A 24,404-nucleotide genomic window follows, 5' to 3' on the forward strand; every position below is an offset into this window, starting at 1 on the left:
TGTTGTTTTATTATCACAATCTTTCAGTGAAAAACAATAAAGTGATGTTAACAGGTACATGTGACTAAAACACACTTTAAACCATTTAATCGTCTGTCATTACTCTGAGGATCAGACACCACGGTGGACTCCATCGTCACCGAAGGAGGTGAGCAGGAAATGACAAAGTAAAAGAAAAAAAAAACCCACAATTTTGTTAAGTTCCATGCTTTACACATCAACACAGCTCTATTTAATAAAATAATAAAATGAAAAGCAGATTAATTGTACAGAGGGTCAGATGACATGTCGCTCTGCTGCCCCCTGCAGGACAAACTGTGTCTGTACAGCTGCTCGTCACGTGACCGATGAGCCATGTTGAGCCAGCAGGTGTCGCTGTCACCACTCTGCACGGCAAAAAATCAGTGTACAGGAACACTTTTCCGCCACACCGACTGTGAAACCATCAAATATGTCGGCAGGTAAATTAATGTTTGACATTTAAAAGCACCAGAAAAATTGATCATGTCACATTTATTTGTTTAACGACACATCTGCATCACTGAACATTGCAAAAAGCCGAATTCACACCTTCAGGCAGGCGAGTAAGCCCCGCCCCCTCGCCTCAGGCGTCGTCCATTAGGTAGTGATGTCATCAAGCCTCCGACTCGAGGCTGGTGAAGAAGTTCCACGACAAACTCTTGTCACAAGGTCGTTCCCGAACTCCGTTATTTAGTCTACATTGATAAGTGGTACCTGAAGCCCCGCCCCCTCGCTCTACATCGTCCTCAGGTTGGTGAAGCCCCGCCCCCTCGCTCTAGGTGGCCTTCAGGTAGTTGTAGAGCGCGCTCAGTCCGCCCTCCAGAACCTCTTTGGTGGGTTTGAGCAGCGGGTTGTGGACAATGTGGAGTCCCTTGTCCAGAGGGTGGCACGCTAACTTCTCCAACCGGCACAGCTGGTGCAGCTCCTGGGTGACATGAGCACAACCTTCATCATCCTCATCCTCATCCTCATCCTCATCCTGATCATCATCCTCATCCTCATCCTCATCCTCATCATCATCATCATACCTGAGGAACGTCCTTAATGTCGTTAAAGTCCAGATTCAGCAGCTCCAACCTGATCAAATCAAATCAGACCTGGTTAGATGTAATTAGAGTACCTGGACAGGTGTAGTTACCTGGTCCGGTATAGTTACCAGGTGAGGTGTAGCTACCTGGTGAGGTATAGTTACCTGGTGAGGTGTAGTCACCAGGTGAGGTGTAGTCACCTGGTGAGGTGTAGTTACCTGGTGAGGTGTAGTTACCTGGTGAGGTGTAGTTACCTGGTGAGGTGTAGTTACCAGGTGAGGTGTAGTTACCTGGTGAGGTGCAGTTACCTGGTGAGGTGTAGTTACCTGGTGAGGTGCAGTTACCTGGTGAGGTGTAGTTACCTGGTGAGGTATAGTTACCTGGTGAGGTGTAGTTACCTGGTGAGGTGTAGTTACCTGGTGAGGTGTAGTTATCTAGTGAGGTGTAGTTATCTGGTGAGGTGTAGTTACCTGGTGAGGTGTAGTTACCTGGTGAGGTGCAGTTACCTGGTGAGGTGTAGTTATCTAGTGAGGTGTAGTTATCTGGTGAGGTGTAGTTACCTGGTGAGGTGCAGTTACCTGGTGAGGTGTAGTTATCTAGTGAGGTGCAGTTACCTGGTGAGGTGCAGTTACCTGGTGAGGTGTAGTTATCTAGTGAGGTGTAGTTATCTGGTGAGGTGTAGTTACCTGGTCAGGTATAGTTACCTGGTGAGGTGCAGTTACCTGGTGAGGTGTAGTTACCAGGTGAGGTGTAGTTACCTGGTCAGGTGTAGTTACCTGGTGAGGTGTAGTTACGTAGTGAGGTGCAGTTATCTGCCCAGGTGTAGTTACCAGGTGAGGTGTAGTTACCTGGTGAGGTGTAGTTACCTGGACAGGTGTAGTTACCAGGTGAGGTGTAGTTACCAGGTGAGGTGTAGTTACCTGGTGAGGTGTAGTTACCAGGTGAGGTGTAGTTACCTGGTGAGGTGTAGTTACCAGGTGAGGTGTAGTTACCTGGTGAGGTGTAGTTACCTGGTGAGGTGCAGTTACCTGGTGAGGTGTAGTTACCAGGTGAGGTGTAGTTACCTGGTCAGGTGTAGTTACCTGGTGAGGTGTAGTTACGTAGTGAGGTGCAGTTATCTGCCCAGGTGTAGTTACCAGGTGAGGTGTAGTTACCTGGACAGGTGTAGTTACCAGGTGAGGTGTAGTTACCAGGTGAGGTGTAGTTACCTGGTGAGGTGTAGTTACCAGGTGAGGTGTAGTTACCTGGTGAGGTGTAGTTATCTGCCCAGGTGTAGTTACCAGGTGAGGTGTAGTTACCTGGACAGGTGTAGTTACCAGGTGAGGTGTAGTTACCAGGTGAGGTGTAGTTACCTGGTGAGGTGTAGTTACCAGGTGAGGTGTAGTTACCTGGTGAGGTGCAGTTACCAGGTGAGGTGTAGTTACCTGGACAGGTGTAGTTACCTGGTGAGGCAGCAGAGGCCCTTGGGCAAAGCGTGGAGGCTGTTTCCCTCCACGATGAGGATCTTGAGCTCCACCAGAGCCTGGATGTTCTCCGCCAGGTTCTCCAGACGGTTGCCGGCCAGGTGGAGGAACACCTGCAGGCAGAGAGCAGCTCAGCGCCCCCTGCTGGACGCCCCCCCCAAAGCCCCGCCCAGTGAACGGCGGCCGCTGACCAGAGCCTTCATGCTGTAGACGCAGGCGGGGAGGTGGGCGACCAGGTTGTGGCTCAGGTTGAGCTTGCGGAGGCGGCTCAGGTTGGAGAGCGACGCCGGCAGGGAGGACAGCTGGTTGTTCGCCAGGCTGAGCACCTGCAGTACGACATACGGCCACAGGGGGGGGGCAGCACTGAGCCACAGCGCTATGTGGGTATAGTGTGTGGTGTAGTGAGCGTCGGTACCTCCAGCTGTGTGCAGCTGCCGAGCTCTTCGGGAATCTCACTCAGTTTGTTTCTGTAGGCAAACAAAACTCGGAGTCTCCTCAGCTGGCCGATCTCCGCAGGCAGGCTGCTCAGCTGCACACACACACACACACACACACACAGAGGGGGTGTGTGTGTGGGTGTAATACCACCTGCAGCCTGCAGGCGGCGCCGCCGAGTGAGTCTGAGCTGCTCCCTGAAGGTTGAAGGAGTGAAAGTGGATCCTGGCGGATCAGAGGAGGATTAGAACCGTTATTTTTCCAGCAGCTGCTGCAGCAGCTCAGGGGACGCTGCCTGGCTCCAGGGCACCGGGGCACCGGGGGTCAGGGCGGCTTTCAGCGACACGACCGGCCGCCGTTCCGCTGACACGCAAACAACAACAACAACATACAAACCACACAGAGACAAACAACAACAACAACAACACAGAGCACAGAAATAACCCAGAACCTTGAGGAGAACTCTGGTGGACATCCGTGATGCGTTCAGGAACCTCCAGGCCCTCGTAAATCTGAGCTCTGCTCTGAATCACTTCCAACATGGCCGACGGAAACTCTTCGTCGAGGCTCGGGACACGTGTTGACTTCTGACTTCCACCGTTTTGTTTTGTTTGTTTTTGTTGTTTTTTAATTTGAAAAGGAAGTGACATAATTCTGGGAGGCAGCACGGAGGCGGGGCTACGGAAAGGGGCGGGGCCAAGCCGGGACTCACCTGGTTGCCCCACAGGTTGAGCACCACCAGGTTGGAGAGCAGCGCCAGCTGAGGGGGGAGGAGCCTCAGGCTGTTCAGGGACAGGTTCAACTTGTCCACATCCCGCAGCTCCCACAGCTCCTCCGGCGCCTCCTGCAGGACAAAACAGATCAGCTCCACCCCCCCCTCCACTCCCCCACCCCCCGTCCACGACGTAGTACCTTCAGGCCTCGGCGGGCCAGGATCAACACGTTGTACCCGAACTGTTTGACGGTGAACCGTCGGATTCGGTCGGCCGACGTCAGACTGTCCTCCCCGCCGACGCTCCTCCTCTGCTCCTCCTTCGCCTCCGCCTTGCAGGCCGCTCCTCCCATCCTCCTCCACCAGGGGGCGATGTCGTCGGGGGTGGGGGGGGTAGGGAACCCTGCGACTTACGATGTCCACCGGACGGTCTCGCGATGTCCTTCAGACGTTATCGTCTCCCGATTGTTCTTCAACTCTCCAGCGTCTTTACAGACGTTTATCTCCTCGCCAACACCTCCTCACGTTCTCCTCACGTTCTCCTCACGTTCTCCTCCTCAAAACAGGAGAAACAGAACGTGGACTTTCAGTTTCTGGCGACGTCCAGATCAGACACACACACACAGACACACTCCTACCTGCTGCTGATCCACTGGAACTACGATGAACTTCCTGAGACTGAGAGGACGGTCTATATGAGGACACACACACACACACACACACACACACACACACACACACACACACACAGTAACTCTATCAGCCTCACACACACCCTCACCGATGATCTGCTGGATGATCGTGGTGCATTCAGGGCCCGTGTGAAAAGTGCGGACGTCCTTCTCACTCTGTAAACAAACGCACAGTTTTGTTGTAAACAAAGTAAACGACACTTAAATAAGGATGGTCCCTTTAAAACAGTCACATGGTGAAACTAGTTCATTATTTTTTCAAACATGGAGAAACGTCATTATTTTTGCTCCGTGTCTTTAAAAAACAAACAAACAAACATGTTGCGTACTGAAAAGGAAACGTCAACAAGAGACATTAATAGTGGAGGAAAAACCTGCATCACATATAAAACATGATTACAGTTTAGGCTTTCCTGTCAGTCGCGGTGCGGGGTTTAATACGAAGTTGGTTACAATCTTTTATTTTGAAAAGAGCTGCTGGTTCTGTGAGGCTCTGATGAGTTAATGAGGAGCAGCTGAGCGGCTCCCTGCAGGGCGGCAGAAACACACATCATGGTAAACTCTGTCAACGTTTTGCTCTGAACAATTTTTATGTAATTTTTTCATCACGCTTTGATAGTTACTTTACTGTAACTTATCTTCTGTGTGTGTGTGTGTGTGTGTGTGTCAGTGTGAAGCACAGGTGGACGAGTGTGTCCTCACAGACGACGTCTCTGTCTTGCTGCGGCGTCTCCTCGACGGGGGACAGACTGACGTCACGCTGGCCGGGCTGGACACTCTGGTTACCCAGGTAACCAGGCCTGTTGTAGCCACGGCAACAGCTGCTTGTTTTAAATCGCTGTTGAGCGACGTGGACTGTTTGTGTGTCGGCTCGTCTCTGGAGCTTCTAGGTTTTATTTGTGAAGCTTGATTGTTTGTTTGTTTGAGAAGCTATGTGGACTTTTTGTTTTGTTTGTTTATTGGTTTTAGGAGCTGCGCCGACTGTTTTTGTTTGTTTGTGAAGCTATGTGGACTTTTTGTTTTGTTTGTTTGTTGGTTTTAGGAGCTGCGCCAACTGTTTGTTTGTTTGTGAAGCTGGGTGGAATTTTTTGTTTGTTTATTGGTTTTAGGAGCTGCGCCAAGTGTTTGTTTGTTTGTGAAACTATGTGGACTTTTTGTTTTGTTTGTTTATTGGTTTTAGGAGCTGCGCCGACTGTTTGTTGTTTGTTCGTGAAGCTGTGTGGACTTTTTTTTGTTTGTTTGTTGGTTTTAGGAGCTGCACCAACTGTTTGTTTGTTTGTGAAGCTGTGTGGATTTTTTTTGTTTGTTTATTGGTTTTAGGAGCTGCGCCAACTGTTTGTTGTTTGTTTGTGAAGCTATGTGGACTTTTTGCTTTGTTTGTTTGTTGGTTTTAGGAGGTGCACCAACTGTTTGTTTGTTTGTGAAGCTGTGTGGATTTTTTTTGTTTGTTTATTGGTTTTAGGAGCTGCGCCAACTGTTTGTTGTTTGTTTGTGAAGCTATGTGGACTTTTTGCTTTGTTTGTTTGTTGGTTTTAGGAGGTGCACCAACTGTTTGTTTGTTTGTGAAGCTGTGTGGATTTTTTTTGTTTGTTTATTGGTTTTAGGAGCTGCGCCAACTGTTTGTTGTTTGTTCGTGAAGCTGTGTGGACTTTTTTTTGGTTTGTTTGTTGGTTTTAGGAGCTGCGCCGACTGTTTGTTTGTTTGTGAAGCTGTGTGGAATTTTTTTGTTTGTTTATTGGTTGTAGGAGCTGCGCCGACTGTTTGTTTGTTTGTTTGTGAAGCTGTGTGGACTATTTGTTTGTTTCAGGAACTGTACACAGGAGATTTCGTCAGAGTCGCTCCGCTGTTAAAATCTTTGGCGAGTTTGTCGGAGAAACAACGAGAGGAAGTCGTCGGCCTGGGACTCACCGCCAAAGTAATGCTCTGATCTCCCGACGGCGAGTCCTGAAGCCGGGGTCGCATGATTTTTTTTTTAAACACTGTACTTTGTTTGTTTATTTTTGTTTGTTTTTCAGGTGACGTTGTGGTTCAATGTGGTTTGTGGCTCGCTGACCTCTGACCTCCACGGAAGGTCGACGCCGCTGTTCAGCCTCGCCGAGGACTTCCTGGATTACTTTGTGGTGAGCGGCATGCTGGGAAACGAAGCCTGTGGCCACGCCTGGGCTGCTCAGTGGGCGTCTGTCACATGACTCAGCCGGCCAATCACAGCGCTCTAGTAACTGTAACTGTCTCTGTGTCTCTCAGCTGCTGCCTCAGGTGTCGGTTCCAGGTTTGTTTGGTTTGTTTTTTGTAAATCCTTTTCGGAGTCTTGAACCTCAGTCGTCCAATCCTGGTCCTGGAGGTCCGCCCCCCTGCGTGTTCTGGCCCCTCCCACTTCTAGCACCTGAATGAAACAACGAACTTCCTCATTGGACTTTCGTTTTTTTTCTCACGAGCTTGACGGGACGCCGTCATTAGATTCAGGTGCTGAAGCAGGGAGACATTTAAGACATGCAGGAGACCGTCCAGGACCAGGGTGGGACATCAATGCTCTAAAAATGACCGTTCTGTCTCTGTCCCAGTCCCTGAGCTGTCGGCCATTCTTCTTCAGTTGATTCGTTTGTCCCTCAAGACAGAAATCCATTTTCCACTCAGACTGGAGGTAACCATGGAAACTAAACACTGCGTGAATGAGGGTCTTCAGATTTTTTTCTGATCTCTGATGGTCTGTCCTGGTGTCTGATGGTCTGTCCTGGTCTCTGATTGGTCTGTCCTGGTCTCTGATTGGTCTGATGGTCTGTCCTGGTGTCTGATGGTCTGTCCTTTTGTTTGATGTCTGTCCTAGTGTCTGATGGTCTATCTTGGTGTCTGATTGGTCTGTCCTGATCTCTGATTGGTCGATCTTGGTGTCCGATTTGTCTATCCTTGTGTCTGATGGTCTGTCCTGGTGTCTGATTGGTCTGTCCTAGTGTCTGATGGTCTGTCCTAGTGTCTGATGGTCTGTCCTGGTCTCTGATTGGTCGATCTTGGTGTCCGATTGGTCTGTCCTTGTGTCTGATTAGTCTGTCCTGGTGTCTGATTGGTCTGTCCTGGTGTCTGATGGTCTCTGTCACAAATCGTTTGTCTCGTTTCAGGGGATCAGAACCTTCAACACCGTCGTCGAGTCTCTGAGCCGAGAGCAAAGGAGGCTGTTCCAGATCGAGCAGGACGAGAACCCTTTACTGTACCTTACTCTAATGTCCTCTACTACACTCTCCTGTATTGTAGTATTCCATACAAGGCCCTACTGCTCTACCATCTACTGCACCTTACTAGTATTGCAGTATTACTCAGTAAGTGTTTGTTTGCCAGGTTTCAGATGGCAGCAGCAGTTCTGGCAGTCGGAGGTGAGTCCGATGTTCAAACTCTTCGTTTCATCCTGTGACGACTACGTCACCTTCAGTCCGAGTCCCTGATGGAGCGTCAACTGCATCCACGGTTTCCTTGTTGGACGCCATCTTGGATGAGGACTCTCTCTTCAAGCACATTGATTTCTATTGGCGGAAGGACGTCTCTAAAATTAAAATTACAATACATTTTCACTATAACGCGTTTTTTTTAAAATCTCGAATCCAGACTCAAATATAGACACACACACACACACAATACAAAATAGAATCCCTCACTGGAGGATCCAGCTGTCGTCCATGTTTGTAGTCGTCTTCCCGTTCCAGACTACGAGCTGCAGGGCAGCCTATCGGAGGCCCTCTGTCGCCTGACGCCACGCAGGTACCGCCAGGAGAGGGCCGACCGCTGGTGGTCCAGCTCTGACATCAGCAACGCCTTCTGTGACATCAGAGACGCCGACTTTGAGGTGGTGGGTGGGGCCACGTTTCGCTAGTTTGGTTTATTTAGTCCATGTACAATGTTAAAGAACATTATAGGACATCTGTCTGCCCGCTCACCTGTCTTTCTCTTTTTTTTTTTTTGCAGGACTGCAGACATTTCTTGAACTTCGTCAATGCTTCCCACGGAGAACGGAGAAGGTGACGGTGACCTTTGACCTCATTGTCACAAAAGTGAAATACAGCTCTTGGGTTGATTTGACTTGTTGGTCGTCCCTGTCAGGGTCTACACCTTCCCCTGCCTGCGAGCTTTTCTAAACTCCACGCAGGTAAAACGATGATCCTGTCAGTCTAAACTCTGGACAAACTGTGACCCATTTCAGTCTCCGGGCAAATATGGACCCAAGAATCGTGCGTTTTTGTTTTTTTTTTGCAGTTGTTTCAGCCCAAAGACGACAAACTGGACGAGTTCTGGGTGGATTTTAACGTGGAATCGGGAAGCGTGAGCTTCTTCGTCGACGACTCCGAGGTAGGACCGAGTACTACGGTTTACTACGTTAACTGAGGAGTCACTTGTTTCCCTGCGAGTGACGTTGTGTGGCAGGCGTCTCTGTGGGGGTCCGTCCACCTGCTGAAGGACGACGTGGACTATTACACGCTGGACGTCAGAGACGAAGGTCAGAACCACGAGGGAGACGATGGTCGAGGCGACGGTGAGAAAGTTTGTCACTCCTTTCTTCCTTACCCTCCGTCATGCGTTGGTGCAGAGGTGGTGCTGTTCGTCCGGCTGAACAACCCCGTCACGCATCAGGGCAGCAGGGGTCACAAGGTGGAGTTGACCTTCGGCAGCAGAAGTCGCGGCGAGCTGCAGAAGGCCGCCGAGCGAGTCTTCAAGGTAGTGAAGTGCGGCTCGTTGCCGCGTCCGCAGCGTCCGATGCGGACGCTGAGGGTGTCACTGTTCGCTTCAGCAGTTTCAGAGCTTCTCGGATCTTCAGGAGACGAGCGGTTCGGGTCGAGCCTCGCCGTCGGCGAAGACAAACTGCCGTCTGTCCTACGGCCGCAAGAAGTCCCGGGGCAAGAGTCGACTGAAGGGTGAGAAGACGCCCGTGAGTTCCACGTCAGAAACAAGAGAGGAATCGACTCCGAACGACCTTCTGTGTGTCTCTGCAGTCTTACCTTTGTCCTCGCCAAGCGGTGAGGAAGACGCCTCCATCGTCATGGTAACGGCGCCGGCACGGGCGGCCAAACGACGTCGCGCTGCCCCTCGACCGACTGCGACATCCGAGTACTTTGATTTCAGGTTGACAAGAGAAGTCGAGCCGAGATCCTGTTTGACGCCATCAGAGAGTCGACGCCCACCGGCGGCCGTGAGTCTGATCACGCCTTCGCTTCGTTCCTTTGAACGGCCAGCAGGGGGAGTGTCTAAACTCCTGCGGTTATTTCAGGTGTCTTTGAGGGGGCGGAGCTTCACGGCTCACAGCAGCCGGCGGCAGACTTTGGAAATATTTCTCCAATAAGAAAGGTGACTTTCCTAAACGTGTCGATAAGAAGTTTTTATTGTGAGTAGTTCACCTGTAACTCACCTGTAGTTTGGTTTCACATCACCTTAAAGGCCTCGTGAAATGTAACACACTACTTTGCAAAAAAACGATAGTTGTGGTTCTACTTGTAAGGTTCCTCCGACTCTGCCCCACCACTGTTGTCGCATAACAAAGTTATTTGAATTTTGAATCTCCAGCCGAGGAAGTTGGGGGAATCCTTCTTCGTGGGTGTGACATCACGAGTTGTGCAGATCTCGATCTGTTGTGTTTATATTGGCTTGTTTCCTCTTAAATATCGACGTTTTTACAGTGTTTTGAAGTTATAGTCGGTGTTTTATGAGCCTTGACGAAAGATTGAGCCTGGAAGAGACCAAAAGTGAAGATAAGGAGCTCACGCGGCTAGTCGCTAGCGGGAGCCGCTAGCTCGGGCGGCTAGTAGACGATCATGGGAAAACTGACGGCCGCTGAGGCGAGGAGACGAGGACGAATGGAGGACGAAGCGTCTTCTGCTTCCTCAAACATGTTCCAGACGGGGTCACCGATGGCAGAACGACCTTCTGTGTCTTCTTCATCAATCACTGGGTTTGAAATGACGATGATGATGAAATATGGTTAAATTCAGCCTCTTCGTGGTCAAAACTCTGATCCTCCATAATGTAAACACAACTTGGGCGTGTGCACAACTCGTGATGTCACTCTATTATTGTCAGAAGCTCCGCCCAGCAGAGGAAATAGCGCCGTTTATCGCCTATTTTCTCGCAGATTGCCGTGTTTTAACATTTTACCCTTCAGCCAGTTAGCATAAAAAATGTCCCTAGAAGCGACAGCCAGAGTGTTTTGGAGGTGGAATTTTCATTTCACTAGGACTTTTAAGTTGTTTATTCAACTGTAGTTACTTTTTTACCTCCAGTAGTTTTTTCCCCTCTCGCCAACATCGTGACTTACCTGCGTAGAAAGCTCCTGTAGATCACCTGTGTGCTTTTGTTTTTCCGTCGAAGGACGTGACGAGGAAGAGAAAAGCTCCAGATTCAGGTCTCCCTCCTGCCTTTTTCATCTGGAAGTCAAAATGGGGAGACGGGACAAGTTATTTCAAACGGCATCTTCATCCCACCTGTGCTCAGGTTACCTGTCGGACCAGACGAAGACGCCGCCGGCCACGAAGAAGAAGGCCGATTCCGAGGAGGAGGAGGAGGGGGAGGGGCTTCTCACCATAGTGACAGGTACAATCTGGTGTTTTTGACCCCTCCTGTTTTTAACAGTTCAGTCCTTTTATGTGTCTGGTCTTCACCTGGTCGTAGAGAGCTCACCTGAACAGGAGGAGGAGGGGCAGGAGCAGGAGGAGGGGGCGGGGCAGGAGGAGGGGGAGGGGCCAGTCACCCAGGAGGTCTGGCATCTCCCCGAACCACCGGCTGAACCTGAGCTGACGTCCGACATCGCAGCCGCCTTCAAAACCTTCCGATCGGAGCTGGAGAGCCACTTCACGGTCGGTACACTCAGAGGGTGGATGGCGGGCTGCGGTTGGCGGGTGGATGGCGGGCGGATGGCGGGCTGCGGTTGGCTACGATCGCCTGATCAAAGACACCTGATTTCAGGGCCAATGGAAAAAAGTGGAAGCTGAAGTCGACCTTTCTCTGACGGAGTGTCAACGACACGTTTCGTCACTGCTCACTGCGGTCCATCAGCACAGGTATCTGTCCACGAACACAAGCCCCGCCCACCTCCGCAGTATCTGTCCATGAACACAAGCCCCGCCCACCTCCACCTCCACACACCTACGCTCTGCTGATTAAAAGAGAAACGTGTGCTTCAGCCTGGCGTCCCTCCAGACGTTCGGCAGCAGCGTCTCGGATCACCTGCGGCGACTGGAGGAAAACTCCTCCGCTCTGAATTCCATCAACGCCCAAATCCTGGTACGAACGCGACTCAAACCAGCATCGGCCGCCAGACCAGATCCAGGACTTTGTGCGTTCCCCGGTTCCGGACTGACCCCTGTGTGTGGTTTCAGAGGTTCTTCCGGCTGGAGAAGCAGCGGTTGGGAACCTACTGTGACGACCTGCTGCAGAGGTCAGTGAAGGGTCCACATCTGGTTGAAGGAACTCTTGAGACCGAACCCATCGGGTTTCTTTTTTTTTACCTCAGGTTGAAGTCGCTGGGCGGAGGCGGGTCGGGGGCGGAGCCTCCAGCCAGACAGTGAGGGACTGGTCGCCCGGTACGATTCGGACCAGAATCTCATCAGGCTTCTTTTTTTTTTTTAAGTCTGCAGCTTCAGTTTCAACGTTTTCTGTCACGTTCTGTTCAAGCCAATAAAATTCACACGAGTTCGCACCCGAGGTTTCCCTCCCGCTGCAGTTCTTCTTCAGAGCCACCAGGGGAAGACAGAACTTAGAAAAACACAAAGATCTTCGTCCCTGCCGGACACTAAAATCAACTAATATTAATATAAATCAACGTAAACTAAATCATGGTATTTATATATATATAAAAAAAACACTTTTACTTGTATCTGAACTATTGATTTGATTTATAATAGATTACTTTTAATTATATAGAAATTAATGAAATTTGTCAAACTTTTAACAACTGAAGAAAATCAAAATAAAATTGATCTGATTTCAAGATATTATGAAAATATTCCAACTGTAACATGTTCTAGACACACAGACGGGCTTGTGTGTTGTGAATTTCGTTGTCAGGCAGCAAAGTGACACCGGAGGTTCGACTGAACCCCCTGAAGACCTCCAAGAGAGACGCCACTAATGAGGGGTGGAGGGAGGGGGGGGGGGGCAGACAGGTGAGACAGAAGAGCTGCTCAGGTGAGTCAGTGAAGAAGAAAGAGAAACCTCAGCCGGCAGCACCGCGGTGCTCTCTCCACCCGCTGGACTGAACGAGACGGTCTGGATTAAACCCGACTGGGATCTGGATTGAACCCGACTGAAGTGGAGGACGGAGCAGGATGCTGATTGGCTGAGCGCCTCCATCACCGCCTTTTGCTTGTTTGCTTGTTTGTGAACTTTTGGATGGATGGAGGGACTCTGGATCTGACCTGGACCTGCTGAGACGACAGGTCTGTTCCCGACTGCTCGGGTCCTGATTGGCTGTGTTTGTTGACTGTTGACGTCTTGTTGTTGTTGTTGTTGTTGTTGTGGTGGTGGTCTCAGAGGAGATGGGCTGTCTGGGAGGGAAAACAGAGGAAGAACGACTGGACGAGAAAGCCAAACGAGAAGCCAACAAGAAGATCGAGAGGCAGCTTCAGAAGGAGAGGCAGGCGTACAAGGCCACGCACAGACTGCTGCTGCTCGGTGAGAGTGTGTGTGTGTGTGTGTGTGTGTGTGTGTGTGTGTGTGTGTGCGTGTGCGTGTGTGTGCGCGTGTGTGTGTGTGTGTTCAAGCCTGTCTGTCTCTGCAGGCGCGGGAGAATCGGGTAAAAGCACCATCGTGAAGCAGATGAGGATTCTTCACGTCGACGGCTTCAACGACGAGTGAGTTCCAAAAAACACTTGGACCCGGTCTTGGGTTGGGTCGGACCCCCTGTGGTTCCCGGTCGGACCCCCTGTGGTTCCGGGTCGGACCCCCTGTGGTTCCCGGTCGGTAGAACCTTGGGTTCTGACCGGCGGGTCTGCTCGGCTTGTGTTCCAGAGAGAAGCAGGAGAAGGCTCAGGACATCAGAAAGAACGTAAAAGATGCCATCGTGGTGAGTCACATGACCCTCCGCAGGTCGATCCCGCTGAGGGGCGGGGCTTTTACTGACGGAGTGTGATGTCACCGTTGCAGACTATTGTGGCGGCCATGAGCAGCCTGTCTCCGCCCATCGCCGTCGGTAACCCGGGCAACCAGTTCAGGATCGACTACGTCAAGAGCATCGCGCCCCTGTCGGACTTCGAGTACACCGAGGTCACACACGCACACGCACACACACACACACACACACACACACACACACACACACACACACACACACACACACACACACACACACACACACACACACACACACACATAAATCTTATGGTCTTTTCTGGGAATCAGAGTGAATTTGATATTTAATGTATTTAGGGTCAGAAGTTCAACATCAGAATAGTGGTGCGTTCAGGAACTGATGGCGAGGCTAACATACGTGGTGCGTTCAGGAACGGACGGCGCGGCCAACATACGTGGTGCGTTCAGGAACTGATGGCGAGGCTAACATACGTGGTGCGTTCAGGAACTGATGGCGAGGCTAACATACGTGGTGCGTTCAGGAACGGACGGCGCGGCCAACATACGTGGTGCATACAGGAACGGACGGCGGGCTAACATCCGTGGTGCGTTCAGGAACCGATGGTGAGCCTAGCATATGTGGTGCGTTCAGGAACCGACGGCCAGGCTAACATACGTGGTGCGCTCAGGAACCGACGGCCAGGCTAACATGCGTGGTGCGTTCAGGAACTGACGGCGAGGCTAACATACATGGTGCGTTCAGGAACCGATTGACAGACTAACATACGTGGTTCGTTCGGGAACCGATGGTGAGGCTAACATACGTGGTGCGTTCAGGAACCGATGGCGAGGCTAACACACGTGGTGCGTTCAGGAACCGACGGCCAGGCTAACATACGTGATGCATTCAGGAACCAACGACCAGGCTAACATATGTGGTGCGTTCAGGAACCGATTGACGGACTAACAGACGTGGTGCGTTCAGGAACTGACTGACGGACTAACATACGTGGTGCATTCAGGAACTGACTGACGGACTAACATACGTGGTGCATTCAGGAACTGACTGACGGACTAACATACGTGGTGCGTTCAGGAACCGACGACGGGGCTAACATACGTGGTGCGTTGAGGAACCGATTGACGGACTAACATACGTGGTGCGTTCAGGAACCGATTGACGGACTAACATACGTGGTGCGTTCAGGCGTCTCACTGGTGAACTGATGTGTGAACAGTTACCTGATATAAGAGACGGCAGCAGGAGACCTGCTGTTTGTTTTAATGATGTTAATGACATGATGTAACCTGCTCCGCTGAGACCACACACACACACACACACACACACACACACACACACACACACACACACACACACACACACACACACACTCGTCTACATGCCACCTGAGGACTCATTATCTAAACTGTCGGCGACCCTCTGAGGAGTGTTGGGACTCAAAACAAAACAAATGTCTTCCTGCGACACCTCTAACTTCGTCACTCTTCCTCTTCCTAAACACACACGCACACACACAGTGACCTGAGGAAGAGTGTGTGTGTGTGTGTGTATGTGTGTGTGTGTGCAGCCTGAAGGGCGTCCTGACCTCTGTTCGTCTTGCAGGACTTCTTCGAGAACACTCAGCAGCTGTGGGAAGATGAAGGAGTGAAGGCCTGTTTTGAACGCGCCAACGAGTACCAGCTGATCGACTGCGCTCAATAGTAACACACACACACACACACACACACACACACACACACTGATCAATCAGAGTGCTTCTCTAACCTGCTCCTGATTGGACGTCCTTGTGTCTCAAGCTTCCTGGACAAGTTGGACTCGGTCAGAAGGAGCGGCTACACACCGACTGACCAGGTGACAAAGCAGCCAATCAACACGCAGCTTCCACCTCGACGTACCTGCTTGTTCATCCCCTCTTCCTCCTCCTCCTCTTCCTCCTCTTCCTCCTCCTCCTACAGGATCTCCTGCGTTGCAGAGTTCTGACCTCTGGGATCTTTGAAACCAGGTTTCAGGTGGACAAAGTCAACTTTCAGTGAGTTTAAAACACACACACACACACACACACACACACACACACACACACACACACACACACACACACACACACACACAGAAAGATGATGCTCGGTGTGTGTGTGTCAGTATGTTTGACGTAGGAGGACAACGAGACGAGCGCAGGAAGTGGATCCAGTGCTTCAATGGTGAGAGAAGCTCCGATTGGGTGAGATGGGGGCAAAGTGGGCGGGACTTGTCTAAACTGAGTGTGTGTGTGTGTGTAGATGTGACGGCCATCATCTTCGTGGCCGCCAGCAGCAGCTACAACATGGTGATCAGGGAGGACAACTCCACCAACCGGCTGCGGGAGTCTCTGGACCTCTTCAGATCCATCTGGACCAACAGGTTCACGAGCTGCTCTGTGATTGGCTGCCGCGAGCCCTCTCCGCCCCGCGATTGGCCCGCGGGTGACCCTCGCTGCTCTTGTGATTGGCTGCAGGTTTCTGAAGACCATCTCCGTCATCTTGTTCTTGAACAAACAGGACGTTCTGGCCGACAAGATCTTGGCGGGGAAATCCAAGCTGGAGGATTATTTTCCAGAATACAACAACTACCAAGTTCCCGCTGATGGTGGCTCGCTCGCTCGCTAGCTCACTCTCTCACTCGCTCGCTCACTCACTCACTCTCTCACTCCTTCTCGTGCTTGTGTGTTTCCAGCTGTTCCAGATTCGGAGGAAGACCCCAAAGTGACCCGAGCCAAGTTCTTCATCAGAGACGAGTTTCTGGTACGGTCGCGCGTCGCGCCCCACACGCTAGCGTTAGCATTTTGCGGCGTCACCCCGCTGAGTGTGCGCCGCTCTCCTTGCAGAGGATCAGCACGGCGAGCGGCGACGGCAAACACTACTGCTACCCTCACTTCACCTGCGCCGTCGACACGGAGAACATCCGCCGCGTCTTCAACGACTGCCGTGACATCATCCAGCGCATGCACCTGCGGCAGTACGAGCTGCTCTGATTGGCCCCTCGTCTCGCCCGGCCCCGCCCACGAGCTCGAGAAGAAAACGTTTAACGCTAGCGTCTTGTCCTTGAACCGACGTCGACAGATCGTCTGCCGAGTACTGAGCTGAACGGTCCAGGATCGTGTACTTTCTACTTTCTGATGGTTGTGACGTCACTAGATTTGTCTTTTCTCTGATTTTATTTTTTCTCCCTCAGACGTTTAGATTTTAAACATTAAATTGTGCTTGAGGCAAACGCAGCGTGTGTCTGTTCCCTTCTGTTACGATGATGATGTCATAGGATTATGCAATTGTGACGTCTTCGTCTGAATTTACTGGAAAAAAATGCTAATAGTGTATTCCACAACAGGGCTCAATTTTAGGACCCCTGTTTTTTTTATCCCTGTGGACAAATTGTCATTTATGTCCCGCCGAGGAAGATATATCTGGATTTAATTAATGCCTGGATGTTGAACCGTTTAAGGAAACGGAAGTGTGAGGAATTGTTTAAAAAAATATCTATTTATGTAAAACACTTTGGTTCAGATATGGTTGTTTTAAATTTCTCTGGAAATAAAGTTGAGTGTTAATTTGTCGTGTGGGGGGAAAAAAAGAGTCTTGCAGAGCTTATTAACTTTGCTGAAGAAGCTATCCCATGCTAACAGTGTTGCAGATTAATTTGTTTCCCTGTTAACTGGTGACCAACTTTCTTTCGCTCGTTTCTGCAGGCAACGTCAGTTTGTTAAAACAAAACCTGACAGACTGAATTGTCTTGATTAACGCTGTTCCACCGTGTCGGACCCTTAACTTGTCAGGTTTGCAACCACAACATGACGCTAAAGGAAGGCGGTCACCAATTAACAAGGACACCAGTTAATCCGAAACACCGGAAATGAAAAGTCGCGATACGTCAGGTCGACGCACTAAACTTCTCCAAACATCCAGAGCCGTGAGAAAACTTATTAAACTGAAACGTGCGGAAGTTCTCTGACGTCTTACCTGTAATTATTGGTCGTTTATGTACATTTCTTGGAGCTTCGTTCCCTTTTAAACACGGCGCTGACAGTGACGGGCGTCCAGCTGCGCTTTTGGGTGACGGGCGCCATCTACCGACCGCACTGCGCAACTACTAACATCCGGGGCTTTTAGGTAAAGGGAGCCGTTTGTATTTATTAAATTATTAGTAACTTAAGCATAATATTTGCTGGCGTGCTGCTTCACATGGTATATTACAGTTTGGCCAACTTTGTGAAAATTGATCAAACCAAACGCTTTGTTCAGTCAGTTCTTTATTTTTGAGACAAATATCAGTTTTTACACAATATAATGTATGAAACGGATCATTCCTTTGCTGTCACAGCTCAGAGGGAGAGAACTCGGGTCACATGATGGCGGTTTGTTGAGAAACTAAAAGACACTGGAATACGACGTCATAAAAAAAAAAAAACACAACAAAAATGAAAAAGAAATAAAAAAGAAAAAGCACTGGACGAACCCTGTAAACGACCTTCCTGCTGCTCCGCCGTTTGGCTGCAAACGCCGGAGCAAATCAGGCTGTTTGTGTGCAACACACACACACACACACACACACACACACACACACACACAATCTCACACTCTCACACACACATATATACACACACACACACACAATCTCACACACACCTTGTAAAATAAATAGGGAAGCGGTGTGGCGGGGTGCGGCTACAGTCTCGTCTGTTTGCGACGACCTCGTCGACTCGTGTGTCTGTCGTCGTGTTGATGTGTGAGCGACTGGCGGCGGCGGCGGCGGCCTTGATGGGCAGTCAGCTGCTGCTCAGAGCTGCTTCTCCTCCTCCCCGGTCCTCCCGACGCCCGTTCTCCTGAGAGGAAGCAGAGACTGTCAGTGTGTGTGTGTGTGTGTGTGTGTGTGTGTGTGCGTGCGTGCGGCGCCACCTGCTGGCTGCAGCCGGGCAGCGCGTCGGGCCGCGCCGTGGTGCAGATCTCACAGCCGGGACGGGACGGCTTGTTGATGAAGGTGCAGGAGGGACACGCCCACTCCGTCAGCTGAGGTCAACAAACACAGAGTTACTCTGACGGCGCCAGGAACTGATTACTACTCTGATAGCGTAGTACTCGAGTATCACGCCCGTAACAAGTCACTGTCATCTTTAGCAAAGGTCCAAACCGTTTGAGAATAACTTTATAACTAACTATATCCAGATTATAGAGCATCTTCCTCCTCTAATCCAGATTATAGAGCATCGTCCTCCTCTAACGTCAGATTATAGAGCATCTTCCTCCTCTAACGTCAGATTATAGAGCATCGTCCTCCTCTAACGTCAGATTATAGAGCATATTCCTCCTCTAATCCAGATTATAGAGCATCTTCCTCATCTAATGCAGATTATAGAGCATATTCCTCCTCTAACACCAGATTATAGAGCATCTTCCTCCTCTAACATCAGATTATAGAGCATCGTCCTCCTCTAACATCAGATTATAGAGCATCGTCCTCATCTAATGTCAGATTATAGAGCATCTTCCTCCTCTAACGTCAGATTATAGAGCATCTTCTTCCTCTAACGTCAGATTATAGAGCATGTTCCTCCTCTAACGTCAGATTATAGAGCATGTTCCTCTTCTAACGTCAGATTATAGAGCATCTTCCAGATTATAGAGCATCTTCCTCCTCTAACACCAGATTATAGAGCATCTTCCTCCTCTAATGCAGATTATAGAGCATATTCCTCCTCTAACACCAGATTATAGAGCATCTTCCTCCTCTAACATCAGATTATAGAGCATCGTCCTCCTCTAACGTCAGATTATAGAGCATCTTCCTCCTCTAACGTCAGATTATAGAGCATCTTCTTCCTCTAACGTCAGATTATAGAGCATGTTCCTCCTCTAACGTCAGATTATAGAGCATGTTCCTCTTCTAACGTCAGATTATAGAGCATCTTCCAGATTATAGAGCATCTTCCTCCTCTAACACCAGATTATAGAGCATCTTCCTCCTCTAACACCAGATTATAGAGCATCTTCTTCCTCTAACGTCAGATTATAGAGCATCTTCCTCCTCTAACACCAGATTATAGAGCATCTTCCTCCCATTAATCTCTCTCACCGGTGTCTTGCAGCCTTGCTTGTTGTGCTCATTCAGCTGCAGTTTCTCCATGTCCAGCAGGGCGGCGACGTCATCAGTCGTTCCGCCTGAACCTGAAAACATGAAGTCAAACAGGGAAACATTTCAGACCCACCGGCTCCAAACACACCTTCAAATTAAAACGGCAAAATAAAACTACCAAGTTGGATTGTTATTACGGTGACTGTCAAAATAAAACCACCAAGTGACTGTCAAAATAAAACTACCAAGTTGGATTGTTATTACAGTGACTGTCAAAATAAAACCACCAAGTTGGATTGTTATTACAGTGACTGTCAAAATAAAACTACCAAGTTGGATTGTTATTACGGTGACTGTCAAAATAAAACCACCAAGTGACTGTCAAAATAAAACTACCAAGTTGGATTGTTATTACAGTGACTGTCAAAATAAAACCACCAAGTTGGATTGTTATTACAGTGACTGTCAAAATAAAACTACCAAGTTGGATTGTTATTACGGTGACTGTCAAAATAAAACCACCAAGTTGGATTGTAATTACGGTGACTGTCAAAATAAAACTACCAAGTTGGATTGTTATTACGGTGACTGTCAAAATAAAACCACCAAGTTGGATTGTTATTACAGTGACTGTCAAAATAAAACCACCAAGTTGGATTGTTATTACAGTGACTGTCAAAATAAAACTACCAAGTTGGATTGTTATTACGGTGACTGTCAAAATAAAACCACCAAGTGACTGTCAAAATAAAACTACCAAGTTGGATTGTTATTACAGTGACTGTCAAAATAAAACCACCAAGTTGGATTGTTATTACAGTGACTGTCAAAATAAAACTACCAAGTTGGATTGTTATTACGGTGACTGTCAAAATAAAACCACCAAGTTGGATTGTAATTACGGTGACTGTCAAAATAAAACTACCAAGTTGGATTGTTATTACGGTGACTGTCAAAATAAAACCACCAAGTTGGATTGTAATTACGGTGACTGTCAAAATAAAACCACCAAGTTGGATTGTAATTACGGTGACTGTCAAAATAAAACTACCAAGTTGGATTGTAATTACGGTGACTGTCAAAATAAAACTACCAAGTTGGATTGTAATTACGGTGACTGTCAAAATAAAACTACCAAGTTGGATTGTTATTACAGTGACTGTCAAAATAAAACCACCAAGTTGGATTGTTATTACAGTGACTGTCAAAATAAAACTACCAAGTTGGATTGTTATTACGGTGACTGTCAAAATAAAACCACCAAGTGACTGTCAAAATAAAACTACCAAGTTGGATTGTTATTACAGTGACTGTCAAAATAAAACCACCAAGTTGGATTGTTATTACAGTGACTGTCAAAATAAAACTACCAAGTTGGATTGTTATTACGGTGACTGTCAAAATAAAACCACCAAGTTGGATTGTAATTACGGTGACTGTCAAAATAAAACTACCAAGTTGGATTGTTATTACGGTGACTGTCAAAATAAAACCACCAAGTTGGATTGTTATTACGGTGACTGTCAAAATAAAACCACCAAGTTGGATTGTAATTACGGTGACTGTCAAAATAAAACTACCAAGTTGGATTGTAATTACGGTGACTGTCAAAATAAAACTACCAAGTTGGATTGTAATTACGGTGACTGTCAAAATAAAACTACCAAGTTGGATTGTAATTATGGTGACTGTCAAAATAAAACCACCAAGTTGGATTGTTATTACGGTGACTGTCAAAATAAAACCAGCAAGTTGGATTGTTATTACAGTGACTGTCAAAATAAAACTACAAAGTTGGATTGTTATTACAGTGACTGTCAAAATAAAACCACCAACTAGGACTGTTGCCATGGTGACCGGGACACTGACCCTGGTTGTTGTGGGGGAGCCGCGAGGGCAGCGTGCTGTAGCCCCGCCAGTCCTGAGAGGCGGGGCCGTTCCCCGGGGGGAGGGGCGGGGCCAGGACGGCGCCCTCCAGGTCCTGCTGGAACAGCTGGCGGGTGATGCGGGCCTGCCGGGCGGAGATCAGGTACAGGTACGCCGTGTCGCCGTCCCGCTGCACGCCGTACGACGCCAGCGAGCGCGGCTCGGTGCACAGGCACTGGCCGATGACCCAGCGCTGCACCCGCGGGTGGAAGCCGTACTCCAGGAACACCTGGGGGGGGTGGAGGGGGAGGTGGAGGGTTGGGGGTAGAGAGGGGGGGCAAGCGGGTCGTCAGCGGGGGACGCCGCACGCCGCAGTGTGCGTGTCCACCACAGCGCGGTTCTGACCTGCTGCTTGAGCGCCGCCACGGTCATGAAGGGGAACACTTTCACCGTGACGCAACAGGAAGAGGAGACGTCCTCCACCACCACCGTCAGGCTGCAACACACACCAGTACAGACGACATGGCGGATGAGGAAACACCACCACCCACACCTCCACTCCTCTCCACCTCCACCCCTCTCCTTCACCTCCACCCCCACCCATCTTCTCCGCCTCCACCCCTCTCCACCTCCACCCCTCTCCGCCGCCACGCCGGGTTCAGCCTCGCCTCACCTCACTTCTCCGTCGGCGTAGTTCGCCTCCGACAGCCGTATCGTCAGCGCCACCTTCTGGCGAGCCAGGGCCGAGGCGTGCTGAGAGGCGGCCTGCGTGTCGCCTGCCTCAATGGCCCGGGAGAGTTCTAGACACAGTTCCTCTGAGGAGGAGGAGGAGGAAGAGGAAGAGGAAGAGGAAGAGGAAGAGGAAGAGGAAGAGGAAGAGGAAGAGGAAGAGGAAGAGGAAGAGGAAGAGGAAGAAGAGGAGGCGGAAGAGGAGGCGGAAGAGGAGGAGGAGGAGGAAGAAGAGGAGGAGGAGTTGGAGTCGGAGGAAGAGGAGTCGGTGGAGGAGGAAGAGGAAGAGGAGGAAGAGGAAGAGGAAGAGGAGGAAGAGGAGGAAGAAGAGGAGGAGGAAGAGGGAAGAGGAGTCGGAGGAGGAGGAAGAGGAAGAGGAGTCGGAGTCGGGAAGAGGAGGAGGAAGAGGATGAGGAGAAAGAGGAAGAGGAGGAAGAGGAGGAGTTGGAGTCGGAGGAAGAGGAGGCCGAAGAGGAGGAGGACAAAGAGGAGGCGGAAGAGGAAGAGGAAGAAGAGGAGGCAGAAGAGGAGGAGGAGGAGGAAGAAGAGGAGGAGGAGGAGGAGTTGGAGTCGAAGGAAGAGGAGTCGGTGGAGGAGGAGGAGGACAAAGAGGAGGCGGAAAAGGAAGAGGAAGAAGAGGAGGCGGAAGAGGAAGAGGAGGAGGAGGAGGAAGAGGAGATCAAACACGGCAGAGGAAACAGGACGGGTGGGGGTGCAGGGGGGAGGAGCTCAGCTCACCGCTGAGCGGCAGGGAGGCGGAGCTCCACTGCTCCATCGCCGCGGCGCCGCTGCCGCCGTGTTTCCCGTCCGCCTCCAACGTGCCGATGTTCGCGACTGGAGGAAGGAGAGAAGTGGAGTGAATGTGTGGTTCCTCCGGAGGTGGAGGTGTTGGACGGGTGGAGGAACCTCGATGCGCCTCCCGCAGCGATGACATCACCACGGTGGCCCACTCCTCCGCCTCCCGGTCGCAGCGGAAGTTGAAGCGGATGCAGTCGTTGGGCGGCGCCGCCAGACGCATCTCGTGGCAGCGGGACGCCTTCACCTCGTACTGCACCGAGCGCAGGTCGAACTCCGCGATGAACTGAGGCGGGGGAGGAGAGAAAAACAAACAAACAAACAAACAAACATAAATAAATAACAACAATTCAAGCGTTTCACACCACGGCGGCGGCGGGATGGCGGCAGTGGGACTCAGGTCTTCAGGCTCCATGTCTGACAAGTGGAAGTGAAAGTGAAGAAGCTGCAGCAACGTTTGACTTCCTGTCCTGAATCCTGCAGACTCTTTGTTTGTTTGTTTGTGCAGCTGAATGTGAAGAAACACTGCGACCCTGCAAGACAGGGGACAAGGGACATGTCCACAACCTGATGGTGTGTGTGTGTGTGTGTGTCACCACAGTTCCCACTCTCTCTCCATCGATATGTCTCAGTGTCTCTCTCTCTCTGTCAGTATCTCTCTCTCTCTCTATTGTCAGTGTCTCTCTCTCTGTGTGTCAATGTCTCTCCCTCTCCCTGTCAGTGTCTCTCTCTCTCTGTCAGTGTGTGTCTCTCTCTCTGTGTGTCAATGTCTCTCCCTCTCCGTGTCAGTGTCTCTCTCTCCCTCTCTCTGTCAGTGTCTCTCTCTCCCTCTCTCTCTCTGTGTGTCAGTGTCTCTCTCTCTCTCTCTGTGTGTGTCAGTGTCTCTCTCTCTGTGTGTCAGTGTCTCTCTGTGTGTCAGTGTCTCTCTCTCTCTCTGTCAGTGTCTCTCTCTCTGTGTGTGTCAGTGTCTCTTTCTCTCTCTCTCCCTGTCAGTGTCTCTTTCTCTCTCTCTGTGTGTGTCAGTGTCTCTCTCTCTCTCTCTCTCTCTCACCACACTGCGGTTCCCGCTCGTGTCTCGCAGCGCGAGCCGGAACTCTCCGGCCCGGCTCGGGTCCATGCTGAGCTGCAGCCGCAGCGCCTCGCTCCCCGCCCCGGGCAGACACAGAGGCCGGATCCCGGAGTGACACACGGAGACGCGGACCGACATGAGCACGGTGCTGCAGCAGACTGCCGGGGCTCCACCTCCACCTCCTCCTCCTCCACCACCACCACCACCTCCTCCACCTCCACCTCCACCTCCGCCGCCGCCGCCGCCGCCGCACGCAGCCTGCTGCTGGGACGAGGCGGGGACCGGGGCCGGGGGCGCCCAGCCGCCCGAGCTGAGAGCCATGTCTGCGGGGCGGCGGCCCCTCTAGGCGGTCCGGCGGCGCGGGGACAGCTGGGCGCGGGGCGGGCTGCGGCTCGACGCGGCTCCTGCGGGTTCCGCCATTTCTGTTTGGTCCG

At 50.5% G+C, this 24,404-nt stretch overlaps 4 protein-coding genes across 7 annotated transcripts in view; 2 read left to right on the forward strand and 2 right to left on the reverse strand.

The window, feature by feature from the left end:
• Window positions 1-131: 131 nt before the first annotated feature.
• LOC308135371 (uncharacterized protein) overlaps window positions 132-24,404 on the reverse strand; it is a 432,222-nt gene continuing 407,949 nt past the window's right edge. Inside the window, exons 2-10 of one of the 4 annotated variants that reach the window (XM_080503312.1) lie at window positions 3,860-4,215; window positions 3,660-3,791; window positions 2,928-3,041; window positions 2,704-2,838; window positions 2,492-2,625; window positions 1,050-1,098; window positions 736-946; window positions 571-653; window positions 132-434 (exon numbers count right to left, since the gene is read on the reverse strand). In XM_080503312.1, the coding sequence (XP_080359438.1) occupies window positions 797-946; window positions 1,050-1,098; window positions 2,492-2,625; window positions 2,704-2,838; window positions 2,928-3,041; window positions 3,660-3,791; window positions 3,860-4,012 (867 nt within the window). In that variant the 5' untranslated portion in view covers window positions 4,013-4,215 and the 3' untranslated portion in view covers window positions 132-434; window positions 571-653; window positions 736-796. Of the gene's footprint in view, window positions 654-735; window positions 947-1,049; window positions 1,099-2,491; window positions 2,626-2,703; window positions 2,839-2,927; window positions 3,042-3,659; window positions 3,792-3,859; window positions 4,216-4,297; window positions 4,408-24,404 lie in introns of those variants that run through there. The other 3 variants (XM_080503310.1, XM_080503311.1, XM_080503309.1) reach the window with 3 other exon arrangements.
• On the forward strand, window positions 4,032-11,903 carry sycp2l (synaptonemal complex protein 2-like; the record flags this gene model as incomplete). The annotated part of the gene is made up of 24 exons (XM_080502942.1): window positions 4,032-4,088; window positions 6,159-6,266; window positions 6,367-6,471; window positions 6,596-6,620; window positions 6,913-6,992; window positions 7,465-7,553; window positions 7,598-7,716; window positions 8,044-8,186; window positions 8,303-8,355; window positions 8,438-8,483; window positions 8,591-8,683; window positions 8,759-8,831; window positions 8,922-9,049; window positions 9,123-9,246; window positions 9,325-9,374; window positions 9,455-9,521; window positions 9,600-9,676; window positions 10,694-10,727; window positions 10,817-10,908; window positions 11,080-11,178; window positions 11,288-11,382; window positions 11,506-11,605; window positions 11,701-11,759; window positions 11,835-11,903. 24 exons carry the CDS (start codon window positions 4,032-4,034, stop codon window positions 11,887-11,889), a joined length of 1,971 nt encoding a protein of 656 aa, XP_080359068.1. The 3' UTR covers window positions 11,890-11,903.
• On the forward strand, window positions 12,859-16,419 carry LOC308135370 (guanine nucleotide-binding protein G(olf) subunit alpha-like; the record flags this gene model as incomplete). The annotated part of the gene is made up of 12 exons (XM_080503308.1): window positions 12,859-12,994; window positions 13,101-13,173; window positions 13,331-13,385; window positions 13,466-13,585; window positions 15,015-15,112; window positions 15,209-15,263; window positions 15,368-15,441; window positions 15,552-15,610; window positions 15,689-15,809; window positions 15,904-16,034; window positions 16,122-16,189; window positions 16,273-16,419. 12 exons carry the CDS (start codon window positions 12,859-12,861, stop codon window positions 16,417-16,419), a joined length of 1,137 nt encoding a protein of 378 aa, XP_080359434.1.
• On the reverse strand, window positions 17,689-24,136 carry LOC308135221 (ranBP-type and C3HC4-type zinc finger-containing protein 1-like). The gene is made up of 9 exons (XM_080503107.1): window positions 23,953-24,136; window positions 23,013-23,187; window positions 22,845-22,940; window positions 22,051-22,192; window positions 21,783-21,873; window positions 21,381-21,666; window positions 19,512-19,603; window positions 18,338-18,448; window positions 17,689-18,264 (listed from the first exon to the last, which is right to left on the reverse strand). Exons 1-9 carry the CDS (start codon window positions 24,106-24,108, stop codon window positions 18,208-18,210), a joined length of 1,206 nt encoding a protein of 401 aa, XP_080359233.1. The 5' UTR covers window positions 24,109-24,136; the 3' UTR covers window positions 17,689-18,207.

This window comes from Blennius ocellaris (genome assembly GCF_963422515.1).
Source record: "Blennius ocellaris genome assembly, chromosome: 10".
In the NCBI taxonomy this organism is placed as follows: Eukaryota; Metazoa; Chordata; class Actinopteri; order Blenniiformes; family Blenniidae; genus Blennius; species Blennius ocellaris.